This window comes from Chaetodon trifascialis, chromosome 21 (genome assembly GCF_039877785.1).
Source record: "Chaetodon trifascialis isolate fChaTrf1 chromosome 21, fChaTrf1.hap1, whole genome shotgun sequence".
NCBI lineage: Eukaryota > Metazoa > Chordata > Actinopteri > Chaetodontiformes > Chaetodontidae > Chaetodon > Chaetodon trifascialis.
In genome coordinates, this window is record NC_092076.1 from 8,361,003 (window position 1) to 8,385,982 (window position 24,980).

Sequence of the window (24,980 nt, forward strand, 5' to 3'; positions counted from 1 at the left end):
AACATCATGATGGGGTTGGAAAATACGCCTGACTGGCTGAGTCGTCAAACTGCAAACTGAAGGAGAACAAATGATCACGTCTGGACGGATGAGTTGGAAATGACAAACCACTTACTATAGAAGCCTGTTAAACTAAAATGAATCTGACTGGGTCATGACACCTCAAATAATTCAGCCAATTATCAGTACTTACAGATATATACAACAATGGCATAGGACATATTTTCCTCATTGCCTGCATGTAAGTGTAAGACATCACTGAGGCGAGTCAGACAGCTTCCATAAACGCCCAGTAAAAACAACATCTGGCATTCAACTCAAGCGTTTCCAGCCAGATTACTACAGCATACATTACAGGGCCGTGGGTGGGGGCGGAGAACGAATAACTAATCAAGGCGATGGCATCAGTAGGGATTGTTATTGCCCTTGACTTGGCCTCTGGGTCACAAACATGACTCCTCCTGGATGCCAGGACGTCAGCCCCCAGCACGAGCCCAGGTGCTGCTGAACAGGAAGCTGCCACCTCAAAGATATGTGGGCTGATAATATGATCATGCAAGCTGATAGAACCTCACTCACGCTGGGTGGAGGGAAGGCGGCCGCCTGCTACTCTGCAGGACAGATTAGGTAGGAATAAATCACCTGTACCGAGCCCTCCTGTAGCTCCCAGGAGAATGCAGCAATCCTGCTCAAGCATGACACGCCACAAACATGAGGGTAAACACACACAGAGCAACACACTCCAGAGAAGCAGGAGTCGCTTTTACTACCTCTGGGAATTTACTCAACAAAAACTGATGGAATTTCACTTTTGTTTGTACCAAACCATTAAGCGCAGTGTTTCATCTCCACCTAGTTATTTTCTTACACTGGAGTGTGATCGTTCGGGTTTAATCTGCAGGGTTTTTTTGTTTTTTTTTTTGTCACTGACAGACGCACAGACAATTTAGCCAGATTCCAAACGAAAGCTTCCTCTCGCTCCCAAATGCGTTACGTTAAATTTGTCTTCTTAACAGTGTTTCTCTAAAGCTGTGAAAAAAGTTGTGAAAAGTCCCAAAAAAAAAAATAAAAAGCACCTGCTGGAAAATGAGACTTTTAAAAAAATAACTCCATTATTTCTCCCTCTACGTTATACAACTTCATCCACTGTTCACCAGATGGTGTATTGTTGTGAGATAGAGCATCTACTTCTTCAGTACCTTCTGCAGTGCAGAAGATGGTATTAATTTTCAACTTCTGTCAAACCTCTCTGCTAGCCTCGGGATATGTTCATTATATAATGCACTGCTGTAAACTTTAATGTCACTTCTGCGTAGAGAATAGGGAAGTCTCACTCATGTTTTTCGCCCTCAATCCAAATCCAATCCAAATGATAGTTTGCATAATGTTTACTATAATATTTTGTGGAGTGTCTAATTGTGTTGGACAAGATTTGGACATCTCTTCATCTCAAGTATGAACAAATACTGAAGTATTTTGGAGAGCTTTTGGCAGGTGCTGTTCCTGATGCAAACAACAGGCTTTTCACTGCTCAGTCCTGATTCTGCGGATTGATTCAGGACAACCATTAGAGATGTCCTAAGGATCGTGCTGGGGCAGGTGTGGGCATATTTTAACGATTCGTATCAGCTAAAGTAAAGTCGATAAAAATCTGATCCTTTCAGTTTTACTGTGTTTGTCCAGCTAAGTCTGCTAGTTCCTTTATGAGGGCCAGGCTGCATAGTCCAGCATTTTACTTGTGTGTGAATATTAAAATTGTTATTAAAATTGTGAATGACTCTGGGTTCAGGCACTGAAGTTGCTAAAATTCGTAGATTTGCTGATTATCATTAGCAAATGGACAAAACATTCAGGTTGCGTTCAGGTCTCATTTTCAGGCAACGTGACCAGTGCTGTCACCAGTTAAAGTGACAAAAGTCGATGGCAGCAAATGACATCAGCTGTCGCTAATTAATGTTAATTCTGTGATGATGGCAGGCCCAAAGAAAAGTTTGTCTGTTGTTGCGATTGTGTGTTCCCTGCAGCCGGTGCCTGTATTCAGCCAAAGATCACTTTTGACAGAAGAAGCCTCATTCTGTGACACCCCTCTCGAGCGAACTGGTCAACATTTTCAGAAGTTCGCATTCTCCCATTTAATCTTTCCTTCATATCATATCACATATGTAAGCTTACAAAACTTAATATTTTTGAACCCTCAGTGTCAAGTGTTTTGTGAAAAATAAGGTGTGTCAAATTAAAAGTAGTCTACAGCTGTTATTTGATAAGTCAGGTATATTCAATCAACATCTACGTAACTATAAGCTATGTGTGTTTATATATGTATGCATGTGTACATATCTATATCTATATATCGGTATCAGCAGATGTCTCAGACTCAGAGTGGGATTGAGGCCAAAAAACTTTATTAAGCCATCCCCAACACTACTTAAAAAATTACTTCTGTTCATGTCGGCCTTTGGGGCATGAAGTTGATCACTGATGACAAGTATTTGATGTCACACACAAGGGAGACATAATGTGTTTAAATGAAGGGCTGTGGATTTTTACTGTACAGCAAGGCAGGGTGTGCAAATTCCCCGGCATCAGCAGTGTTGAACTGTGCCAGTTCATTAGACAGCACTGCAAACTGAACCAGAATCAAGGAAAAAAGACTGAAACAATTTGGTTGAACACTTCCCCTTTGAGTCCATTTGGATGAGATTTGTCCAAACTTGAAAGCAAGCGACAGGCTTGACCTAAGCTTTCATGTGACCAATTTCAACAGTGCCCTTGCCTGCCAGTCCATTACACACCTCTAGCAACAGCCCCCGCTCCCATCTATCTCAGTCTGCCTACAGGGGCAGGAGAGGGGTCTCTTAGCAAGCCCACAGGGACGGCAGCAGCACCTACAGCACAGGTCCAAAGGTTAAACAATCGGAAACATGTGCAGTACATAAATATCTCTGCTGATAGCAATCTCAGCATGGGAAAGCAGGGTTTGCATAAGGGGCTCTGAACAGAGGATGTAACCTCAGATAGAGCAGGAGGGAACAGGCAGGGCATTCAGCCGGTCTGGTGGGGCTAATGGAAGCCGGGGCAGCAGCAGTAGCAGCTTTGTACTGGGGGGAGTTAGTTATCAGCCTGATGGCCTTATCAGCACTGAGGGCCTCTATCACACATCTCACCTCTGGGCTCTAACAAGGGGTCAGCACACAACGTCAGACTGCCAGACAGAGACTGGCTATCTCTCAGGAAACGACACTGGATGAAGGAAAAGTGGCGGATGACTGCTTGCACAAGCAGGGCTAATGCAGCAGCTAATGCACAGTTTAAAGAGTTTTTATACCCTTTCAACATAACCTATTACATATTTGTGTTGTGGATACTATAATCTCACCTCTCCTGATAGTTTGACTCTGCAGTGGATCAAGAAAACGCAATCAGGGCTCCTAAATGTACCCGAATGGCTGCTAGCACAACTCACATTGTTCTCAACTGAAGTTTGACTTTTGCTTCAGCATGTTTTATTGATTGTGTGGAAGTTTGTTTGGTCAAGGTCCACCTGATTGAATTTTTCAGGATTCAGGACTTCCACAGCTCGAAGATTACCGTTTCTTAGTCACGCATATGAAAACAACTGAATTACAATCTTGGTACCAGCTCTTTGGGCCAAATTTTCAGGGTCAATACATCATTTTTTCTTCAGATTTCAGTGATAGAAATAATGTGTTTGGATGCAACAGCAAGTTAGGGAATTGTTTAGCACTCGTGGAGTTGAAGTTCTCTAAGTGCCCTCTAGTTAGAACCAGCTGCTGAAGGCCTTGAAAACCTATTTTCTTAACAATGCACCTTATGCCGCATGAAAGATTTATTGCATTCGTGTTTGGCCTGTGCTCTCCTCTCTTCTTTTAAGTGGGAAGAAAAAGGTGATGCCACATTTTCCATGCACCAATCAGAAAGGAACAATATAAGCATCAACAACATTTTGAGTTGTTTGCTTATGTTGTGAGTCAGTGAGTAAGTGAGTCAAATCTGATCAAAGCACACCCACATGGTCCTGATGAACCTTTTGAGTTTTGACTACTATTCACTCGGAGCTAAAGATGCTCGTCCTAACTTTGAATGTGATTGCTGGTTATTTCGTATTGAATATTTTAATTTATAGAGACATAAAATCCATTTAAAACCTTGCATTCCTTCATTGCTTCTATCACTCTGCTGTCATGTTTGTGTAATCCAGTCTGGGTATTCTCCAGTCCGCTTTATGTTTTGAATGAATTCATGCACGCATATTTGATATGTGTAAACTCTGCTTCAAATAATGACCCGAGAATGGTGATTTTGATTCTGCATGTATTTTTCACTCTGGGTAAAAGCAGTCTCTGTTGAAAAGTGTGCTCGGGAAACTTTTGATGAGGTTGAACCCGACGCCATCGCAGTCCATCAGTTACTCGCAGCTTATTATCCAGTAAATTCAACAGACATTTGGTTGCAGCTGCTGCAAACAAAGGTCAAGAAAGCAAACAGCTTTTTTCTGCTGTGGACTGTTGAGAACAGTGACCATGTCCTCCTGTGTATAATAAACATATGAGCATTTGGCCTGCTCTATTTACCCCCTAATGAGAAACAAAGATCTGCTCTGGAGGGACTTGCATGCTACACACAATGAAAACCCGGGGAGGGGAAAAAAAGCTCTCAGAATAATTCAAACCATTTGTGTGCACAAGGGACATGAGAGCTTTGTCTGAATAAATTGGCCATACAAAAATTGAGATGATGTCCAGTGTGTTATCTGTTGATGTGGCATAAGATGGCCATTTGCCAGATGAAAAGCTACGCGGAGGGCAGGGGCCCGTCAACACGGAGGCTAAATCATTTCACATTTATGCGCACTGCTTACATGTGATGGCTGCAGGGAGAGTGAAAATAATGGCACGGCTCTTCTGGAAAGAAACACCTGGCATGATGAAAAAAGGCAAGATAAATCAGAAAAACAATCGGTTAATTCAGTTCAAGTCGGAGCAACAGGCAGCTTGAGCTAAGCAACGTTTCTGAAATAAACCCAGGAATTTCATTACCCATTGCATGGGGCAAATTAATTTGATATTACGGGTGAATAGATTATGCTTGTTGATTACGTCTTTGTCGTTTTCTTATCCAGAATTTCCTAACCATGAGGAGAATGGGGGAGACCTCCAAATGACTCTGGAAAACATGACTGTATAGCCTGGACTGTGGGAATACAATCATGAGAAGACAAAGGCCAGTCCTCCCGCCAACTCTGTGTGGATAAGAGGATTGGAGATGGGTAGAAAGCAAGCAGCCAAACTCCAAGCAGCAGTGGTTTTGGGGGGTGTTAGCGGAGGGGAGGGGGCAGGCATGAGGGTTGTAAGGCTATCTGGGAAGCCCGCCGGTGTTCAAACTTCTGCGAGTCCCTCCAGCAACAAGCTGATATCCTGCACTCTCTCCTGCTGTGACAGAAATACACTGGTCTCAGCGCCAGCAGAACGTGGGCACTATTGATCTGCTCCCAGCGCAATATCTCCTCTTACATCCATAATTATTCTCCTTCAGAGGACTCCACCTTGTGCCCCGGCTGCCCGACTAGCAGGCTGGCTGGCTCTCTATCCGCCTCCTTGTTAAAGATGCTCTATGGTCTCACATTTCACGATGCACTGCCAAAGACCCCCCTCTCTTAACCCCGGCATTTTCGAATATTTCATGGTTCAATCCCAGGGTTGGGGAAGGCGGCTTCAGCACAGCACAATTACAGTGGTTAGCCGGACTCCTCTGGTGGAGCCATGCTGGCTCCCAAAGTACCATGACTCGCAAACAGACAGGCCAGGAAAAACAGAGGAATGTTGGAGCGCTCATTCTTCCTCCTTGCGGAATCCTCTCGCTGCCAGTGTGCACACAGGAGCAGGCTGGTGCTTTGATTGCAGCAGTTGCAGTGTGATGTGGTGACACTTGACTTGATCTAGTGAAGTGGTTCCTAATATTTCTGGCTTGTGACCCTTTAAGGTGAGACTGTGTACCCTTTGAAGGAAATAACACAGTCTTCCAACAACAAATGAAAAGTTTATTTCTGAATTTAACACACTTTAGCTACCCCAGCCTCACTTGGGGTTGACCGATAGCTTATAGTTGCTAATGTTAGCTAATGTATGAGCATCCTTTAGGTAGCTATTGCTGCATAAATGATATTAGTGAGTCAGTTTGCTGATTTTACTTCTTGTCAGACTACATTTTAGCATGTCAATGATTGTGCATGGGCAGACATGTTCAGTTAAGTGGGGATCATGTGACTTGCACTTCTGATTGTGGCCACGATGCTAAAATTACCGCACAGCCAAGAACCTCTTCCACTCGCTCTCAGTCAGCTGGCCAAATGATGATGTAATTCAGTGGTGGGTTGCGGGTCGATTCTGAGTAGTATGAGTGCCAGCACTGTCCCAAAAAACCTCCACAAACTTTGAAATGTAATGAATTTTCAGTTCGTCAGCTGTTGTATGGCGCTGTATATTTCATTAGGCCTGTTTACATGACATGCTGTAAAAATAGTTTTTCTAGGCTGAATGAGCTGAGCTAGTTGTAACTGCTGTTGCAATGCTTTTAGTGTTTTATTTAAGCCATAATTGCACTCTCTTGCTGCAAGGATTCTTATTTCATTGAGCTTTAAGCCAAATGTGCAGCAGTAGTAGTAGTTATGTTTGTATCTTGTGAAATAAAAATTAAAGAGCAATACAAGCATTAAGCACAACACAAGAAGGTCCTGGGTTTTAATGCAATGATTGGCTGAATGGAAAAGAACTGACAGGGTGTTAAGTGGGTCTGTGGTATATGTGTGATGTCTAAATTTGGACTGTGAGGCTAAAGCGACTACCTGAAGACAAAAATTCAACGTCAGCAAAATGAATTCAATGAGTGAGAAGTTTAACTAATGAGTAATCAGAGAAAAGTCATAAAAAAAAACTATTTATGTGGCTTAAGTGTTCTTTTTTTTCCACATCCAGCGCGTTTAAATTCAGCAAAAACCTAAAAATAAATAAAACAAACAAAAATACAGACGGCAGCTTTTACATTTAGCAAATCATCACAGCTAATGTGCGCTATGACTCACCATACAACTCAGTGACTGTACGTCACACTGAAGGTCAATGCACTCTGGCGCTGAACGGAAGGCATGTGACTCATCACAGAAATAGCACATTCAATTAAAATTCAGCTGTGAAAGACACAAAGGAGAGCAGCAGCTAATACTTCATGTCTTTTCCTCCAATGACACATTGTGATTGTTCCGCTTCGCTAGCTTTAGAGATGGTTCTGTGTTCATCCTCCCAGTTGGCCTGTGGGGTCTTGTGAATAAACACATGGAGGTTAATGTCTCATGTTCTTCCGCGTTCTCTGCAGACAGCTCTGACAGGAGGGGGAGCGGGAAGAGCCTAAAAGGAAAGCTGTTTCGGTAATACGCTAATCTGGCTCTCACATCTCTTTGTTTTAGGCAGTGAGACGGGATATTTTCCCCAAGCTACTGTTGAGAAGTACATCTCGAGTCCGCTGTGGGTGAGCTGTCAAGGGGAAATTCTTTTTCGGATTCTTTTCTCCCCCCTTTTTTTGCGCGAGAACACCCCTCATACCCTGAGGGGCCTTTAGCGAACCTGCCATCATCCACACATACTGACAGCAGAGAGCATGCAGTTCCACGGTCCCGCATACGTCACCGGCGCGATAAACGGCCACGGGCCTCGCCACAGAGATAACGCTTCCAAGCAGTCTATCAAACAAACAAAGCCAAATGACGAATCTGGAGAGATGTTATGAAATGACGCCATATTGCCCATGCATCTCCTCCGCCTGCCCTTTTTTTTTTTTTTTTTCCGTCCACACAAACACACATACATATATATATACTTGTGCAACCACTTCAGCCTGTCCTGGAAAAATCATTAGAGCCCCCACCACCTCACACACACTGCATGCAGATGGAGAAAAATAGGGCTGAGAGCCAAAACGCCTGAGGGGCTTTTCATGACAGTAACCTTCTGTAGAGCTGCTTGTATCCCTCCACCTAGATCAGGGAGAGGCGCTGAGGGATGGATGGGAAAATAAGCGAGATAACCATACAAAATATTAAGCGAGGAACATTCACACAAAGTACAGAGGAGGAAGAAATCCGTGTCATTTTGCTCTCATGGCCTGGAGAGATGGCAGGCTAAATGCTCTTTTAAAACAGCTTGAACATTGAAATGATGATGGCTCCTTTCGCCTCAGCAAAGCACATTAATACATAGCCGAATGCCATTTCCACTTTTGTTAAATGGCTCACCTATTGAGTATTCAATTACAATGGCTGTCTCTCGTTTGGAAGACGGGGCTGGGACCCATAAAAATAAGCTCCCTCTGAGTGTGGAGCTGCAGAACGCATTGGACAGCAGTGGAAGGCATGGAGGGCTCCTGTATGGGGGTGGTATATAATGTTAATGGCAGAGGAGCAAGGAGGTTGTTGGGTATTGACTGTGGGAAGGAAACTAAGCTCCTCATCTGCGGTACCGTTTTATTAAGGAAGCACATTTTTAAACCATTTGCACACATACAAAAAAAAAAGGAGCCCAAGCACGTGAAATGATCTAAATTGAGAAAGCCACGAATCCTGGCTTAAAAAAACATCAGTCAGGGTGATTAATTCAGTCGTGATTAATCGTTCCATTTGTCTATGATATGTCTAAAATTCCACAATACAAATCCGCCAGTAATGGTCCAATCCTTTCCCCCCATTGTGTGGTTTATCTCTTATGCTCAAATAGCAAAAGCAAATTGTGGCTAATTTTATCGGCGAATCCACTGGCATGTGGTTTTTCCAGCGGTAATGATTCCCTCATTCGGGCCTAATTAACTGCAGCCATTAAATGGAGGGAAATGTAATGCCCTGGGTTCCATGTCAGGTAGTCAGAGGAGGACAGCACAGGAGGACTCAATTAGGCCTGTGCTGTTCCCAGGTTATCACACGACATGTTTGCCAATTAAGTGAAGTAGCGTTTGATGTCTATGCGCCTCCGTCGGCACCATCTCAGAGGCCCTGGCAACGCAGAAATGGCGTCGCTAGCCTGTCCACCCCCCCACCAGCGAAGGAACAGACACTACACTATGCCCCAAAAAGGCAGTAATTACAGGATGGATGGGAGACTGTTATATAAGTAGGAGGCTGCCGATAGGCCAGGGAGGGCCTGCTGATGCCAGGTTTCAAACAAGTACCAGCAGGATCGAGTTACAGCAGAATTACCAAGGGTAGACTCAGTCAGAAACACAGACACATTTCAACATCACAAGCAGGCAAAAACAAGAGAAGAAAGAGAGGGAAACAGAGGCTATTGACATTTTTTGGAGTCTGCAGTGTTGCACGACTGTTTCAAACGATCAAAGGGGAATTGTGATCTGACTGAAATGAGATCCCAGTCATGACAAATAATGCGGCACTCGATTCTCGAAACCTTCAATCTTGCCCCAAATTATTATTAGCCACTTTCAAAACATGAGATCTTACAGCTGCTTTAAAACATATTTCCCCAAGTGTGCTCAGCTCTGTATCGTGACTCAGTAAGTGTGGGAGAGGAAGGCAGAGACAGGCAGACACATTAGCCCTCCCTTATGGCACATTCTGCTGGGCTATAGGAGTCAGTCTGCATGATCCTGACTGTCACTGACTTGTTATGAAAGCATCATGGGCTGAGGCTGATCCATCACTTTGGGGGGGTGGAAGTTGGGGTGAGAGGACGGCCAGGGGGGCTGGATGGGCGAGCCAGCCCTGTTGCCTGTCACTCACCATGCACCACTGCATGACCGCCAACCTTGTCTGGCTTGTGCACAATGGGAGGTCTAGGGCTCGACTGTATGAGCAGTCATTCCCCACCCCCCACCCCTCCCAGCAGCCAACACAGAGGAAGGCCAAAAGGAGTCAAAACACTCTGGACAGGCATTAGTCCTATATAGACCCGAGAAGACCTCACTGCTTGAGGCATCTGAGCAGTGAATATCTGCTCTGTTTCCCACTGAATCTCTTAGTCTGGCGGTCTTAGCCGGGTTCAATTCCGGCGAGCAAGCCCTGACAGAGACTCCAAAAGATAATCTCCCTCAACAAACATGCATTGCAATTATCCAGAGTCATTAAACTGTAATGACTGGAGGTGTGAGCAAACTTCTTAAGCAAACAGTTACAGTACCACCCACCCGAAAATACATAACGCTTGCAAAATGTACGCCGCGGTGTAGGAGACAGAATCGTTCCTCACAGCAATTAGGGAGCAAGAGAGAGAGGTGCATATGTAAAAGGGAGGTCTTATGTTGGGAGAGGAAAGAGGAGAGGAAAATGCTGAAGTCAGCAACAGCAATAAATCCTCAAATGCTGAGCAGTGTCTTCCAGCTCTGTCCTGGTCTGTGGACCCCATCTCTAACCCGAAGACAGGGCTCTGTTTAGTAGCTTTAGCAGTGGGGAGGCAAGTTCAGTCCAGTGATTATCCACTCCCCTCCTCCCCCACCCCAAAGGTGCAGTTTGTCCAGGCGGTGCCTCCGAGTCAAGCTCAGCTGGCCTGTTAGAGGATACTTCCCAGCAGCACCACGGTCTGTGACCACAGCTTGACCTCCAACCAGCTACTCACTTCCACAGAGCTGAGAAAAATCAATGGATCACCCGGCATGAAATGGTGACCCGATTGAGATGAATGATTACTGGGCTAATTCTTATTCATCTCTTTATGGGGCAGTGATAAGTGAGAACTTAAATGGATTCTGAGGAGAAATGAGAGCAATGAGTGGAATGAAACAGTGGACATGGCAGTTTGATTGATGCTTTAAACAAGGTGAGAGGATGTGGTGTTAGGCACTCAGAGTACATACCTCCACCAAGACTGCACAGTCCTTTGAATTTATTGCATTAATGCTAGAAAATATATATATATGCAAAGTATATAATCTGCATCTAGTTCTGGGTTTTGCATCTGCATACACATTTAGTGCCAATTAGCTGATGGCAGCCTTGATTTTCTTGGGAGACAAGCTAAATCCCGACTGGGAAGATTAATTGTGACGATGCTAACATGCCTAGCAAGTACGATGTTTACCATGTCCACATTTAAGTTTAAATGTATGTTATAAAGCCTCTCATGGAGATAAATATAAGCATACACAGAAACACGCACGGTACATCTTAATCAGAACAATGTGTTGGCAAACGTCTGCACAGGCGGGCGTGCACACGTCTCGTTTCACTTACCGTCTCGTTGCCAAACAAGATGTCGACATAAGGCATGACCTTCATCAAGGGCTCTTTAAAGAACTGGCTGATGAAAGGTGCTGAGAGGTTCATGCAGAAGATTTTGTTGTTATCTGAAGCGTGCTTCGCCACCTTCAGGATTGACTCCGGGGACACAGTCAGGAAAAACCCCTGAAACGAAGAATAATATTCACTTACGTCATGTTTTCAGCAGTTTGACTGACCTCAACTCAACCAAACAAATTAATCTGTACAGTAGCAGTGCACAGGCAGCGGTATCTGTGTTTTGACAGCACAACATGGGCCAAAATGGACTGAAGCAGGGGCTCCTATAGACTGAAAGACCTTAAAATGCTAATTTGTGGGTTCTGGATTCTGACAAGGCAATTTCAGGATGACAAGGCTTGGTAATACTGAAATAACACAGGAGCCAAAAGGGAAAAAAAGCAGCAGTAGTGCTGAAACATTTATCTGAAATGGTTTCTTAGAACATACACAGAGCAACAAAGAAGAGGAAAAAGGGCAGGAAAAAATCCATCCAGGACAAAGCCTGTGGCTGGGCTCCAAGGCTCGTACTGGAGGAAGCAACATGCACGTATCCGATGATAGAGCGAACAAAAGTCTCGTCTGGACTCTCCTTACTTGGAAACAAGAGAGGCAGGTCCACTCATTGTGTGAATGAATACAAATCAGGTAAGAAAACACCTTTGTGTTTCAGGTGGAAACCTGAAGCGAGACTCTCCTGCAAGCCACACAAAAACACTCCTCCTTTGATACTGATCTTCTTAACCTTGTTTTTCAGCAACAAGCTGCTCTGTAAAACCACTGTGTCACAATAGGGGCACAGGGGGGAGAGAGGAAAGGAAAGTTTCAGCACAGTGATACATTTAATCTGGCTGAAAAGCCTCCATTGTGGGCTACAGTGCAGTTCTCATTAAAGCGCTATGACATTTGCAGCAACGGAGGAGCCACCTCCATGAAAGAGAAAAGGGTATAATACCGATGAATAGAGGGTGACTGTGTAGTCAATCAAATGTACAAGGCATTACAATACAGCCGAGCTAAGCAGGTGAATTCTTTATTACACATTCATGGTGTCATTCACTCTCTGGGCAGCCATTCTTATTCCTCCGTGGTGTTGTATGTCCTGAGGTTTTTTGGAAATGTCTTAAAGTTATGGCCCAGGTCAGCGCCTGTGGTTGCTGTGTCACGGTACCATCTGTTGAAGACTAAAAAGGTGTTTTAAATGGATCTTGGAGCACAAAAGGAACTCACTCTGGGCTAATGGCCCATCACTGACCCTGACACTTTTCTTTTGCGGCGTGCCAACGTGTCAGAGGAAGGGGAGATTGTTTTCTGACACAAATGGTCTTTTTTTTTTTGGTAGTTGAAAATAAACTGTCATGGTTACCGTAATGTTAACGCTGATCAAAGGCCGGCGGCTCGATCAAATATCCTGAGGGGTGGTGAACTTTAAAAGCCGTGCCACAGCTTCTCTAATCACACACTGGCTCTGTGTAATTTACCTCTAAACCTCTCTACCACTGCCAGTGCCGTCACATTACATCGCTCAGAACTGTAATACATACGCTGACTTCTTGATGAATTACATCCATGTAATACTAAGACAATACTCTAACACTTAACACTTATTTAAGCACTCAAGTCCACTTTGATTTGGGGTGCCACATTTACAGATCCGAAAAACACAGTGAGGATGGTTTCAAAGTGCTGAAATAAATCAAGACAGACAAAAACATGCGCCATAAAACTACACAATAGCAGTATATTACATAACCACCATCAACTAGCTGCTTATTAGCATGCATATTAGTAGCATACTGGCTCTTCAGCAGTCATCATAAAACACTTATTCATGCCTTATTCTGCATGATCACATTCTGCAACTACTAGGACATTAACTAAGAGCTTCCTCTGAATAACCTCCTAATCACTGCTTATTGATAGTTTGTTAGGTAGGTACATTAATTATGATCTTATTAACTTAACCCTAACTCTGAATAATCATATCCCCCTGAGTTGAGCATCAATAAGTGCTTTATAATGACCAATAAAGAGCTCAGCCAGGCAGAGCCTGAAAAAATGGTATTTGTTGAGTGATGTAGTGCTTCTGCAGTTTTTTGGTTATGGCTTTATGTTTCATTTCAGTTAAGTGTATTAATCTATGATGTTAGATCCACATCCACTACAGAATACCCAGAAAATGAACCCAAAAATGAATGTGCATGTCAAAAACTCTAAGATACAACAATGACAGACTTTGGATTGATGACTCAATGAATCTGAAGTTGATATCTGTGTTTCAGCGTGCACACTCATAAGTAGCTTCATGAGATCCGTCAAAAGCCCTTCATCAGCTTTCATGCAGAAAAACGAAAAATCCAGCGGACAAATAAAAACCCTTTTGTGCGTCTCTGTGTTTGAAGCCAAAGTAATGCTGCAGGAATCTCGTTCATAAAAATCACAGGGGCCATTTTTTCCACCAGGCTCCAAATGTTGTGACTCCAGTGGCTTGTGGGAGAGGAAAAAAACCCCTCAGTCTGAGCCATGTGAAATTCCAGTTCCCATCAGTAGTCTCTGCCGACGACGAAACAGGAGAAGTTAAGTCTTTAGTGCTGCGGTGCAGATCATGTATCAAGAATACCAGATCCAGTTTCCCAGGTGTCAGAGAGCCCTGTGAAGTGGGGTGACTATCGCATTTCAAGGTCAAGATGATCAAAGCGCTTGGTACACTTCGTACAATTTCCACCCAGGCAAAACATTCAATAAAGCATTCAGAAATGCATTTTCCTGGCAGACAATAATGCGGAGCGATGTTTGGCCATGTCAAGTGGTAATTTGAGGGAAGAGCTGGAAAGGCAGGGCATCCATTTTCAATGTTTACCCTAAAAAGAGGAATGACTTCCACTTTACTCACACAAAGAAAACGTCTAAATGCTACTCTGAGATGAAATTAGTGGCAGTCTAACCATAGAGGTCCTAACTACACGGCAGCAGCACGCTATCACACTTTCCCTGCATTGTATCAGTGTTTTCCCCGGGGCTGCTCACATCTGAAACGCTGGGTGTGATGGATGGCATGGTGTCACCGGGCTTAAAATAAAAGTGGACATCTGAAGGGTAAAAATGATCTATTTTGGGAAGGGCATTTTCATTTGCACCAGCAGCAGAGGTGGTCATGGAAAAGAAAAAGCTTTTTTTTTTTCTGCTTCTTCTTCTTCCAGGTCTATTTTAATTCTGCAGGGATATGGGGGAGTGTTCAAAGTACTGTGTCGTGAAGGTTTTGTTTGACACTTCCTATTACTCAGGAATGATGGAGGGAATTTAAACCATCACCACTTCAGTGAAAAGAGTAATTATGGCCTCTGCAAACGTACTAAATTTCATCAAATCCCCAGCTCTTAGTCAAGTTTATTTATACAGCCAGAAATCACAAGTTTCTCTCAGAGTGTTTTACAATCTGAGGTCTCTCTGTCCTTAAGGCTGCTCTTATCAAAATTTTATATTAAAACGGATGAAATGACTATGCAAAAGGGGTCACCTGTACCACCCGACTCTTCATCTCCCTTGAGCTCTATGTAGGTTTTTAGCATCTTTCATCTCATTGTTTCAGTTTCACAGCTCAGAATTGGACCGTTTTTTGGCTCAGTCTGACTGCTTTCCACAGAGTTCTTTCCAGACGGAGGAGGCAGCTGTTTTCAGCGAGAAAGCTCAAAAGTGATAATCCCACTGTGCAATACTGTACCTGCCCAGCACCGAATGGCAGGCAGACACGGCTAGCAACTAGCTGGTGAACATAGTGAAGCATTTAGCAACTAAAGAGGCAGATATTCCCCTCAGGATTTGATGAGGACTTGACGAGACCAAACCAAAACTAAAAGGAAAGTGAATGTTGGGCTTCCATTCGCCAGATGGTCTGAAACACAACTCCACATAAATACTAATGGAGTCCGCGTCTGCTGGATGTGTAATGGATATTTTTCTTGCTACTTCTGACACAAGTGTCCTGAGGTTTCTGTCATTTTTCCCTGTTATTTTTGTTTTCTTGGGGGGGCGGAGGGGTTCCCCTATCCAAATCGAGGGTCTACGGATCGAGGATGTTGTAGGTTGTACAGACTGTAACATAAGATAACATGACATAACCGCGTCATAATGCTATAACATGCCTATGCAGATTTTTTTTTGCAATGCCCCCTAGTGGCAAAAAAAGTGAATGCGTGTTTAAAGCTGAGACCACCGCCTCCTCATTCATTTCAATGAAATCACTGCACTGGTACAACAAGGCCGCAGATGCGTACTGATTGTCAACGTGGTAACTTTCCACCGTGTTACAAAACGCTGTCATTTGCTGCCCGTTTAGCCTTCAGAGTCACGGATGTTTCCTGGATCGTATTTCATCTTCTCACCTCTACCTGTAAAAAAACACCTACGCAGCATTTGTTTAACGCGGTGCTGTTTTCAGCCTAATGCTGCAGTCACACAAACTCTGTGAGTATCTTCCTTTGAAAGGCAGCATGACTGACACTTTCAAGGATGTGTTCCCATTTTGGTGTGATCGCAGGCCCGCTCGAGCAGACTCATGGGTTGTATTTAACCTTTGTTCAACTCCTCTGTTGGCCAACAACACTTATGCTCTGTGCTTGAAAATAAAAGACATTATTCGAGCTGCGTACCTTCACCCTGTTCAGTGCAGTGCCACACCGCTAGCCTACAAACCACATTACTGCTATGATGCACCTTTCACAGTTTGTGATCTCGCTGCTCAGTATTTATTTCAGGGTTTTTCATTATTTCAAAGGAGTTTCAATGGAGGGAGGGCTAATGTGATGTGGTTTAGACCCTCAATTCAGGTAAGCACAAGCTACTATCACACAAAAGCACCCATCAGAATAAAGACGGGAGAAAACTCAAGGGGAGCAATGGAGGAGGATTCCTCTTCTAGGACTGACGAGACGGAATAGGTGCTGCTTGTAGAGAGCAGAGACAAGCAACAGTAGTAGAGTTATTAAGTAGAGAACAGAGCAACAGAAGGACTTCATGTATTCACCAAATGTACAGAATGAATAGAATCTTGCAAAGCAACTTTATTTCCAGTCGTTTTATACAGGCGACGGTTCAAGCGATCAGCTCCTTGCTGTCAGGAGAGCCCTGCGAGCTAACCAGCAGTGTTTTAAAGCTTTTCAAAAACCACCCAGTCCATGCTGTCCCTGTCATTACCATAGACAGCCCCCCATCATGCTCTCTGGTGCACAGGGTTCATTACACAGAATTAGATGTCACACAGATCAGAGCGCACGTGAGGCCACACACTGCTCTCCTCCTCAGTTATCTCTGTAAAGCACCATTGCGAGGTGGATCGATAGCTGAGGTTTGGAGCTTCATTAGCTCAGTATGACTCCATCGCCATCAAGACACCTCTGGCACGCTACGCCGGTGTTGCGAGATACATTTTACTCCCCGTTCCTGAGGGTCCTGCTGTTTTACACACAAACACGCAGGGACAAACAAGAGCTTCACACACGATGAGGGGTGGGGGAATCTGTGTCAGTCTCTGGCTCGATAAACAGGAGAAAGAAAGAGGACAAACAAACAGAGGTAAGTGATTAATTGTGTCACAAAATGCCTTGAGTGGAGGAGAAAAAAAATATAAGGATGAAAAGAGCTCATTTGAGGCTTTTGATTTCAAAGGAAAATGGGTAAAAAAAATGGGCAAAAAGCTACAGAGCGGCTGGGACTTTCACGATGCTAATGATGTTTTGTTTGCATCGAAGCGGCCAGTTGGTTTCATTTAGAAACAAGTTCAATTAAACCAACAGAGAAGATAAATGCGTAACAACCCTGCGACATGATTCAGCATTCCCTGCACTTTAAGGATGTTTGATCTGACTGCGAGGCGATTCAACCGCGCTGATAGCATCTGCCTCCTCTTCTTCTTCTTCTTCTCTCTTCCATTTAGAATCGTGTTCTGCTGAAGCTTATCAGACATCTAGGAATTCATCCACTTCTTCTGAGGCAGCTGGAGGGAGGCCAACTGTACTGGAAACAGAAGGGAGGGCTGTGCTTTTAAAGGCCGTTCAGAGATGAAGAAAGGGGGCTATCATGTCAGCCAGGATCTCTAGGGCAACATAAATGTGCCACAAACGCTGGATTTAACAACTGGGCAGAGACATCAGTTACTAACTGTTGCAGTACTTATTTCAAAAACATTTTCCCTGGTTTAAATATTATGTATTTTCAAGATAGTGGATAGTCTTCCTCGATGTCGTGAAGGTCTTTTGTGGTGTGCGCGAAATACAGAGATGCAGCTAGAAGGTCCTGGCAATAACTCAACATACCTGGCCAAGGTCGTCTTAATGAGCGTGGCTAAAACAAGACATTAGAGCCAACCGCAGCACACTCGAGGGGAGCGTGTGTCACACTACCAGCCTGCAATTTGTACAACCATCAGAGACCGTAATTACATTAACCTCAGACGCCTCCACACTGTAAAGTAATGGATGGGGGGGAACAAAAAAAAAAAAAGAAGGTTTTTAACCCCAACTGGAGGTTAAGGTTTTGTTGGCATCACAACATTGGAAGAGCTGGTTTGATTTGAGTGGTATCTCACTAAAAGTAATTCAAGATCAGCTTCAGGGTCTTTTCAAATGGCTGCCTTTTGCTCTCCTGTTAAGCTCTACAGTTTCAAAAATGTGTTGGCCGGGGGAAGAGGCCAGCCTGAGCGGGAGAGCGGGATGCCAAGGAATGTACTTAAGATCTAAAACAGACAAGATTTAAAGCCAAGAGCATTTAAATGCCAATACTAATCCACAAAATAATTCACCGCATAGCACAAACTGACTCCCTTACAGATACCATATGTTACCTCTGTGAGGAGATGAAACAAAAAAAAAAAAGAACGACGCCAGAGGAGATGCTTTCTTCTCCTAAAACTGTGTTATCTTGGTAATGAAAAAGAAAACCGTCTCTCTCTCGCTCCATGTTCCAAAGCTAGTCAATATTTCTACTCTCTCTGGTTCCTACTGTTGTTCTTGCCTCCATTATTGGGAGATTAGCCCAGAACAAACTGTTTGGTTTGCAGGGAGTTAAAATTTGCTAATGCATACACTCTCAAGTGTCCTTGTCTGCCACACTGCACTTAATTAGCATTTTAGTGCGAGCAGTTCTCTCTCCTTCAGTACCTCTGAAGGGGAAACATCACTCTGACTCACACATATACACTTATAGAGTCAAGTTGAGCTCCTGTAGTTTCTTACACGATTTGAGAACAGGATGGGGAACGGAAAGGGGGGTTTGTGGGGGTCGATGGAAAAATGGGATAAAAGTCTGCAATGTGAAAACAGATGTCGGGGCTGCAGAGTTGTCTCCTCTGAACTGGCTTGAAAGGACGTATTAATATATGGGTCAGATGTATAAAGCAGAGGTTCAGTGTCAGAGTGTCGACGCTGTGGAGGAGTTTCTAGTTTCAGTGACTCGGAGGTTGTGCACAGACAGAAACCAAATCTCTGCAGACACTGCCGCTGCTGGGAAGTGAACATTTCCAAATGTGCCACTCTGTGGATGTAAATGAATTAGTGCACTTAAGTTGAACACTAAAACGAGGAACCAAGGAGACAATCTTTCACTGTTCACAGTCGCTCCGGTGAAAGCTAGCGCACCAGGTTGGAAAATTACAGGTAATTGCTGAAGCCATTGAATCCAGTTTGGTTTTGGTTGAAAGACTAAAATAACAAAGCTCTGATTGCTGAAAAGACAAGGGCAGGGAGCTCGGAGGCCCTGTTGCTAAGAGTTAATTTGATACATATTTCTCCCCCTTGAAATGTCTGAGGTACTGGCAAGAGACGGCGAAAAAAAAAAAAAAAGAGTGAGAGGGAGGGTGAGACCCCCGCTCTCCCTGCAAATACTATCCATCTGCCATATTACATTTAACCAGCATGAGAAGCTAAGGGAGCGCCCTTGCACAATATTGTGTGAAGGCTGTCAAACTCAATGCAGGAGCTTGGTGCCCACTGCTCAGAGCCGAGGACACGGGGCCGCTTAAATTCAGTCTAATAATAACTTCTGACTGTGTACGCTCAGCAGCGGCAAAACGGGAGAACACGTGGCGGAAAAAGAACTTTTAATTATTAATGGTTGTTTAAAAAAAAAAAAAAAGAGAGAAAAAATCATCTAATTGAAACTGTAATGTGATGGCCCCCGGATGAAAACACCAACAGCTATCAACAGCTTTTCCCCTCATCGGCAAATTAGAATTTGAAATGAGCTCCCAAAAAGGTGCAGCGGATTTTTAGCCTGCAAATAAAAATGTAATTTTTCCACCAAACGTTTGCTGCCGTCTCCAAAGTGCTGCTTTAGGTTGTTTCATGGCGTGATCTTTCATATGATCTATGTTTCAAAGATTTAGGCTTCTACGATGGGTCAAGCTCCAAAAATACTGCATCCGCTTTCCATAATGCAGCGTCACAGTGTCTTCTCATTAAACCCTGCCTGCCTGGTTAATGCCCATGACGTCAAAACTCCATGTCTGCAGCATGCCAACATACTTAATTTGTAGTCTCCAAACCCAAGCTGAGAAAATAACTCCAGATGACATCATCAAGGGTTATTTTCTCAGCCTTTGAAAGGCTTCTGCAGAGCCACAGAGGACAATACACATAAACTGTTTGCACAGACTGAGTTGTACCTCTGAGTAAAAGCAGCGGCCTTCAGTTCTCATCTTGTGACATAGTTTGTGTTGTAGGATCTTTCTTGGCCAGAAAAAAAGTAATCTCAGTCTATGACAAACAATTAAGGAAAATCAAAATTCCTAAAATATGTAAATTTCGTGCAGACTTTCTATGATCTATTATTAAAGAGAAGTAGTGCTGCAAATTGATTAATTCACCAATTGGTGATTGTTTAGCCTACACTGACAAATGCACGTGTCCATTTTCACATGCTTTGTCCAACCATCAATCCAAAAACCACCAAATATTCAGTTTATACACACAAAACGAAGGTAAGCTGAACATTTTAACCGTGAAAAATCTGATTTATTTTCTGGATTACATGTTTCTGAGCTACATCACCGCACTTCACATTTACACTTCTATCTGCTCACTTTAAAATCATTTAAAAAAAATAAAATAAAAAAATCACACCGGGTTCACACCAAGGTTTGAGGATCTTTGGACCTCTGTGACACAACATGCTGCTAACACCCACCACTCAAATTGCTACAGCACTAAAATCAAGCTCAGAAAAATCAATTGCCTGGAGGCAAGAAGTGTGAACTTTCATACCCTAAGCCCAATTTCCTTGAAAGTGGAGGTCCTAAATCAAATCAAACCAAGCCAATGCGCCGTGGAATTATGCACAAAATGACACAGCTATATAAAATGACAACTGGTAAGAAATCCTGTCAAGGCCAGGAAACTTTAGAGCTTGTTTATTCACTCCACATGTTTTTATCTTCCTGGTGCTGTGATGATGTCAATGCTGATTGTCTTTGTTTTTATTCAGGCCAAGAGGGAGAAATTTATTGAGTGCACGCAGATGATGTAAACACACAAAACAGGAAGAGCAGAAACAGCGCACTCGACGGAGAGTTGGCTCGACTCTCCGGTGTGGGAATACGTCCTGTAAAGACTCACTTGTTGCTGTTGATTGTTCAGAGAAGGGGGGGGTTGGTTTCGGCTAAAACTTCGCAATTCGGTGCCGAGCGGCGACAACTTCTCTACCAGTGTGCAGCTAATCACAGCTGAAATACCTCAGGAGGATTTCAAAATCTTAACGATCAAAAGAAAAAAGACTAAAAGACACTAAAGGAACTTTCAACTTTTTAAAGTGAACGCATGATAATACCATTAAAAGTTGGCCACCGCGCCTCTACTTATATTCTGCCTGTGAGTTATTGTCAGTCACTGCTTTCAACTGGGCTAAACAGACATTTTCCTCCCTCAAAGCACTCACATATTAGCAGTGTAGTGTACTAAGAGCTTCTCCCACTTGAGAATTGCATCTCAGACTGAGATGGCTATAATCACAGCCAGAAAATATGAGTCTTTCTTAAGCATCAAACAAAACCTAAAAATCACAAAATTCAGATGCTGCTGGTAGGCGTCAGGGTTGTCTGCCAAAAGCACAAGTAACAGGGTGAAGAAATGTGTTAGATGTTAAATCAAAATTGTTCAGAGGCATTAGTATGCCGCTTGCCTTTGATAATTCTGACTTCAAGACTTATTAGTCGCAATGTGGTTAATATTGCCTCCCTGTATGACAAGATGACTAACACATCAGGGACTTGTTTCTTGAGGATAATGTTGTGCTTGTCTACAGGGTTAAACCAGTCTTGGACTAGTCTAACAGAAGGAGGATGGTTTAACTGAAATTAAGGTTTGTCAAAATGTAATGAATCTACAATTATGCAAACATGTGCAATTTCCAAAGTTTGACTACTCTTCAGCTTTACAGGTCCATTCTCAGCGTCTGTGCATTGCAGGCTTCAGGTCTGAAGTTGAAAACTGGACCAGGATTGGCTTCCAAACTCTCTGTGACATCTCAAATCCTGCTCATCATCCCGCCCCTTTAAACCTGGATTTTCAATGAGCACGGAGTTTCCAGTTTCAGCACAGCTCTGCACCTACATCGTCCTGCGCAGTGAAGCTGAGACATCCAACAGGAACGAGAAGACAAAAACAGATTTTTGAGTGCCTTAAAAAAATGGCCGACCTGCCCCTGGGCTGCCTCCGAACTTAAAGACACTGCACTGCCATGGCAGCAATCAGTGACACTTGGGGGCCGGTGACACCAACTACCTCCCCCACCAAACAAAAGCAGTACTCATAGCGCTCGTAATAGAGTTTTTACAGGCCGACCTGGAGGTCAGCATCGCCCAGGGTCCCTCGCCAAAAGTTTAGGATGCTTGTACGTTTTGTTCAACGAGAAACGCAATGGTTGGTTGCATGACTTCAACATCACCTCCGCTAAGTGTCCTACTGCACTATGCTACACACACTCCACTGTGAACTGATACACCTACGAGTTGGGAAGCTGTAAAGGCCAACGAGTGAGTAGGTGAGTTTCCGCGTTTGGCGTGATGACGTTTAACATCCCCGACAACCTCTGTCGTCTCATTTGGCCTCAATTCAGCAAAGTTATTCTGCACGAACTAAATATGGTCATAAAAACAGGTGGATGGTACTAGTACTACGAAACTGTAACTTGCAAATCTTGTGGGATTTTTAGTGTAAAGCTACTTTTTCCACACTCACAGTCAGAGAGCTTTGCCACACTGATGAACTTAAACATCTATCTGAGTAGCTTCTTCATGAAACCAGAGCCAAGCCAGCATCGAATTCAACTCCCTGAGTCCAGGTAAGTATTTCTGCTCTAAACCAAGAGCTTAAAGTGGTTGTAACTCTGTTTGTGATGACAATATTACCGATAAAGCAAAATGTTCTCCTCTGTGTGCGGATTATAAACCTCTTTAGCCAAGACCTCAGAAAAGACCAGTCGCCCTCCCGCCTGATTTATTATAACAAGAGCCTCTCAGACAGACAGGAGAGTCATCCTCAGCTCCTACAGCCACATCCATTTTTCTAAAATTTCAAAGTGCTTGAGGTTTCTAAGTGGCGCAGCCTAAATGAAACACACTGGATGTGAAGTGCTACAAAGGAAATGTGTGAATCATCCTGAATTTACTACAGCATACTGATTGGACTGGAGAAATCTCCTCTTCAAAGACAAAGAAACATTAACAAAAATTTGCTATCCAACACGTCAGCCTGGTTGAAGAGTATCCGTTACTTAATATACACCCACACTTCTTAAAGCTTAGCCACAACATGAAAAATTACCACTTAAGGGAAAAATAAACGTATAAAGCTGGTCTGTGGAGCAGGAGGTGGAAGGTTGCCTTCTAATTGCTGGAGGGGAGAGAAACCATGTTAGAGTAAACAAAGTCTGATCGATGGTGGGGATTATATCAGAAAGAGCCTTTGGCCTTTGGCCAAGACGAGCAAACACACTGGTCTCTGTCTCTGCTACAGATGGAAAAAATAGCCAAGGCAAAAAGCTGGTGAGTTAAAAGCATTATATTTCACAGAGGGGGGAGCAGATAGAGCGTAGTACAATGCCAGATATGACATGTAGCCAACTATATCACGTCTTGGCTATTTGTATCAGACAGAAATGCCAGTAGATAAGAGAGGAGTGTTGTGAGAGTTTGATGGAAGGCTGTTCCGGCTGGGGGCTTAGCTGTAGGTCAGGCTATACTCCCACGGCGCTGCAGTGCTGTGTGTGAAACCTCTCCATCACCACACGCACAAGTTCAACGCGCTGTTAGCTGGTCACGGCCGGGAAGAAATGTATTCTGTATACTCCCGGCTTCGATGTGGCAACTGCAATTCACATAAGCCACTTAAGGAAATCTGCAGGGGGAGAGAAAAAGGTATAAAACTGAGAAGGGCTTACGAGTTATTGGAGCCTTTTAAACACGGAGGCTCCTCATCAGGCTGGGTTTCCTTTTTTCTCACCAAGTCTTGTAAATGAGTTCACTCCACTGCCTTTAAAACCCCTGTAAAGGTATTAAATCTGAAAATAACATAATTCATTACCTCTGTCTGAAACATGTTTAACTTGGAAGATGTAATACGAGCAAAAGTGCTTTGGTCTCGGTTGCAAGGATTTAAAAAAGGCAAAAAAAAGAAAAAAAGCAAGCAAGTATGTGGAAAATGTTCTCTATTCTGTCTGAGATGTCATTCAGCACAAAAGGGATACTAATGACTTTTGAATCCATTTAGTGACTCACTTCAATTTGTGATTTATATTAATGGCCCGTGTATTGCTTTCTCCACATCCAACAGGGCTGTGTTCTGCTAAATTTCACCATAATATTCATGTCGATAAGCAGGTGACGACTTGGGAGAAAGGACTGATTATATTTGCTAATCCCCAAAGAAATTAGGCGAGATTGATGAAAGCGTGCATATACTCCACACAAAGCCTTGGGAGTCTCTAAAAGCTGTTACCATGGTGGTATCCCATTAGAATAACAAACATTTCCCCTGGATGTTTAACATCGCTTCCCAGTGAGCACAGCCCTCCCTAAGCCTCCCCTCTCTCCCTCTCTCCCTCTCTCTCGAGCACCTGCCTTCACATTTTCCACTTCTAAAATTCCACCAGCCGCTTGGAAAAAGAAAAAAAAGAAAAAAAAAAAAAGACGAAGGGTGAAATATGAAATGCAGTTGCGAGAAAACTTGAGTGCCAAAAAAAGGACTTTTCTTCAAACCCGTAATAACTTTCCATGGGAATAGGGAGAAACTTAAAAAGAATAACACTTCCCCTTGATTTTCTACTCCTACCACTTTTTTAAGCAGGCAGTGAATTTCCTGGAGTGATAAGGGCTTAGCCAATGTAATCCTCAGAGGACCCTTCTCTGGCATGCCAGGAATCAAGAAACCTTTCCCTCTTGAAAAAAAAAAAAAAAAAAAAAAAAAAAGTGGAAAAAGACAGGGAGAGGGAGGCAACAGTAGGTTTGGGAACAAGGAGGAGAGGCAGCCAGCATGCCATCTCCCACACATGCTGGCGAATGCAAATTAGCATGTGTGGAAAGAGCAGCCGGACTCGCCTCAGCTGGAGATCAACAGAGGAATATTGATATGACAATGCAAGGGGCTTCCCTGACTCAGACAGCAGGGGCCACCGAGGATACTCTAATTGGCCTCACGCAAGCGGG

General features: G+C 43.6%; 1 protein-coding gene across 2 annotated transcripts in view; it reads right to left on the minus strand.

Annotated features, from left to right (window-relative positions):
* LOC139349311 (adenosine kinase-like) overlaps positions 1-24,980 on the minus strand; it is a 101,256-nt gene that overhangs the window by 19,115 nt on the left and 57,161 nt on the right. For both annotated transcript variants that reach the window (XM_070989961.1, XM_070989963.1), the window contains exon 7: positions 11,246-11,416. In XM_070989961.1, the coding sequence (XP_070846062.1) occupies positions 11,246-11,416 (171 nt within the window). The remainder of the gene's footprint in view (positions 1-11,245; positions 11,417-24,980) is intronic.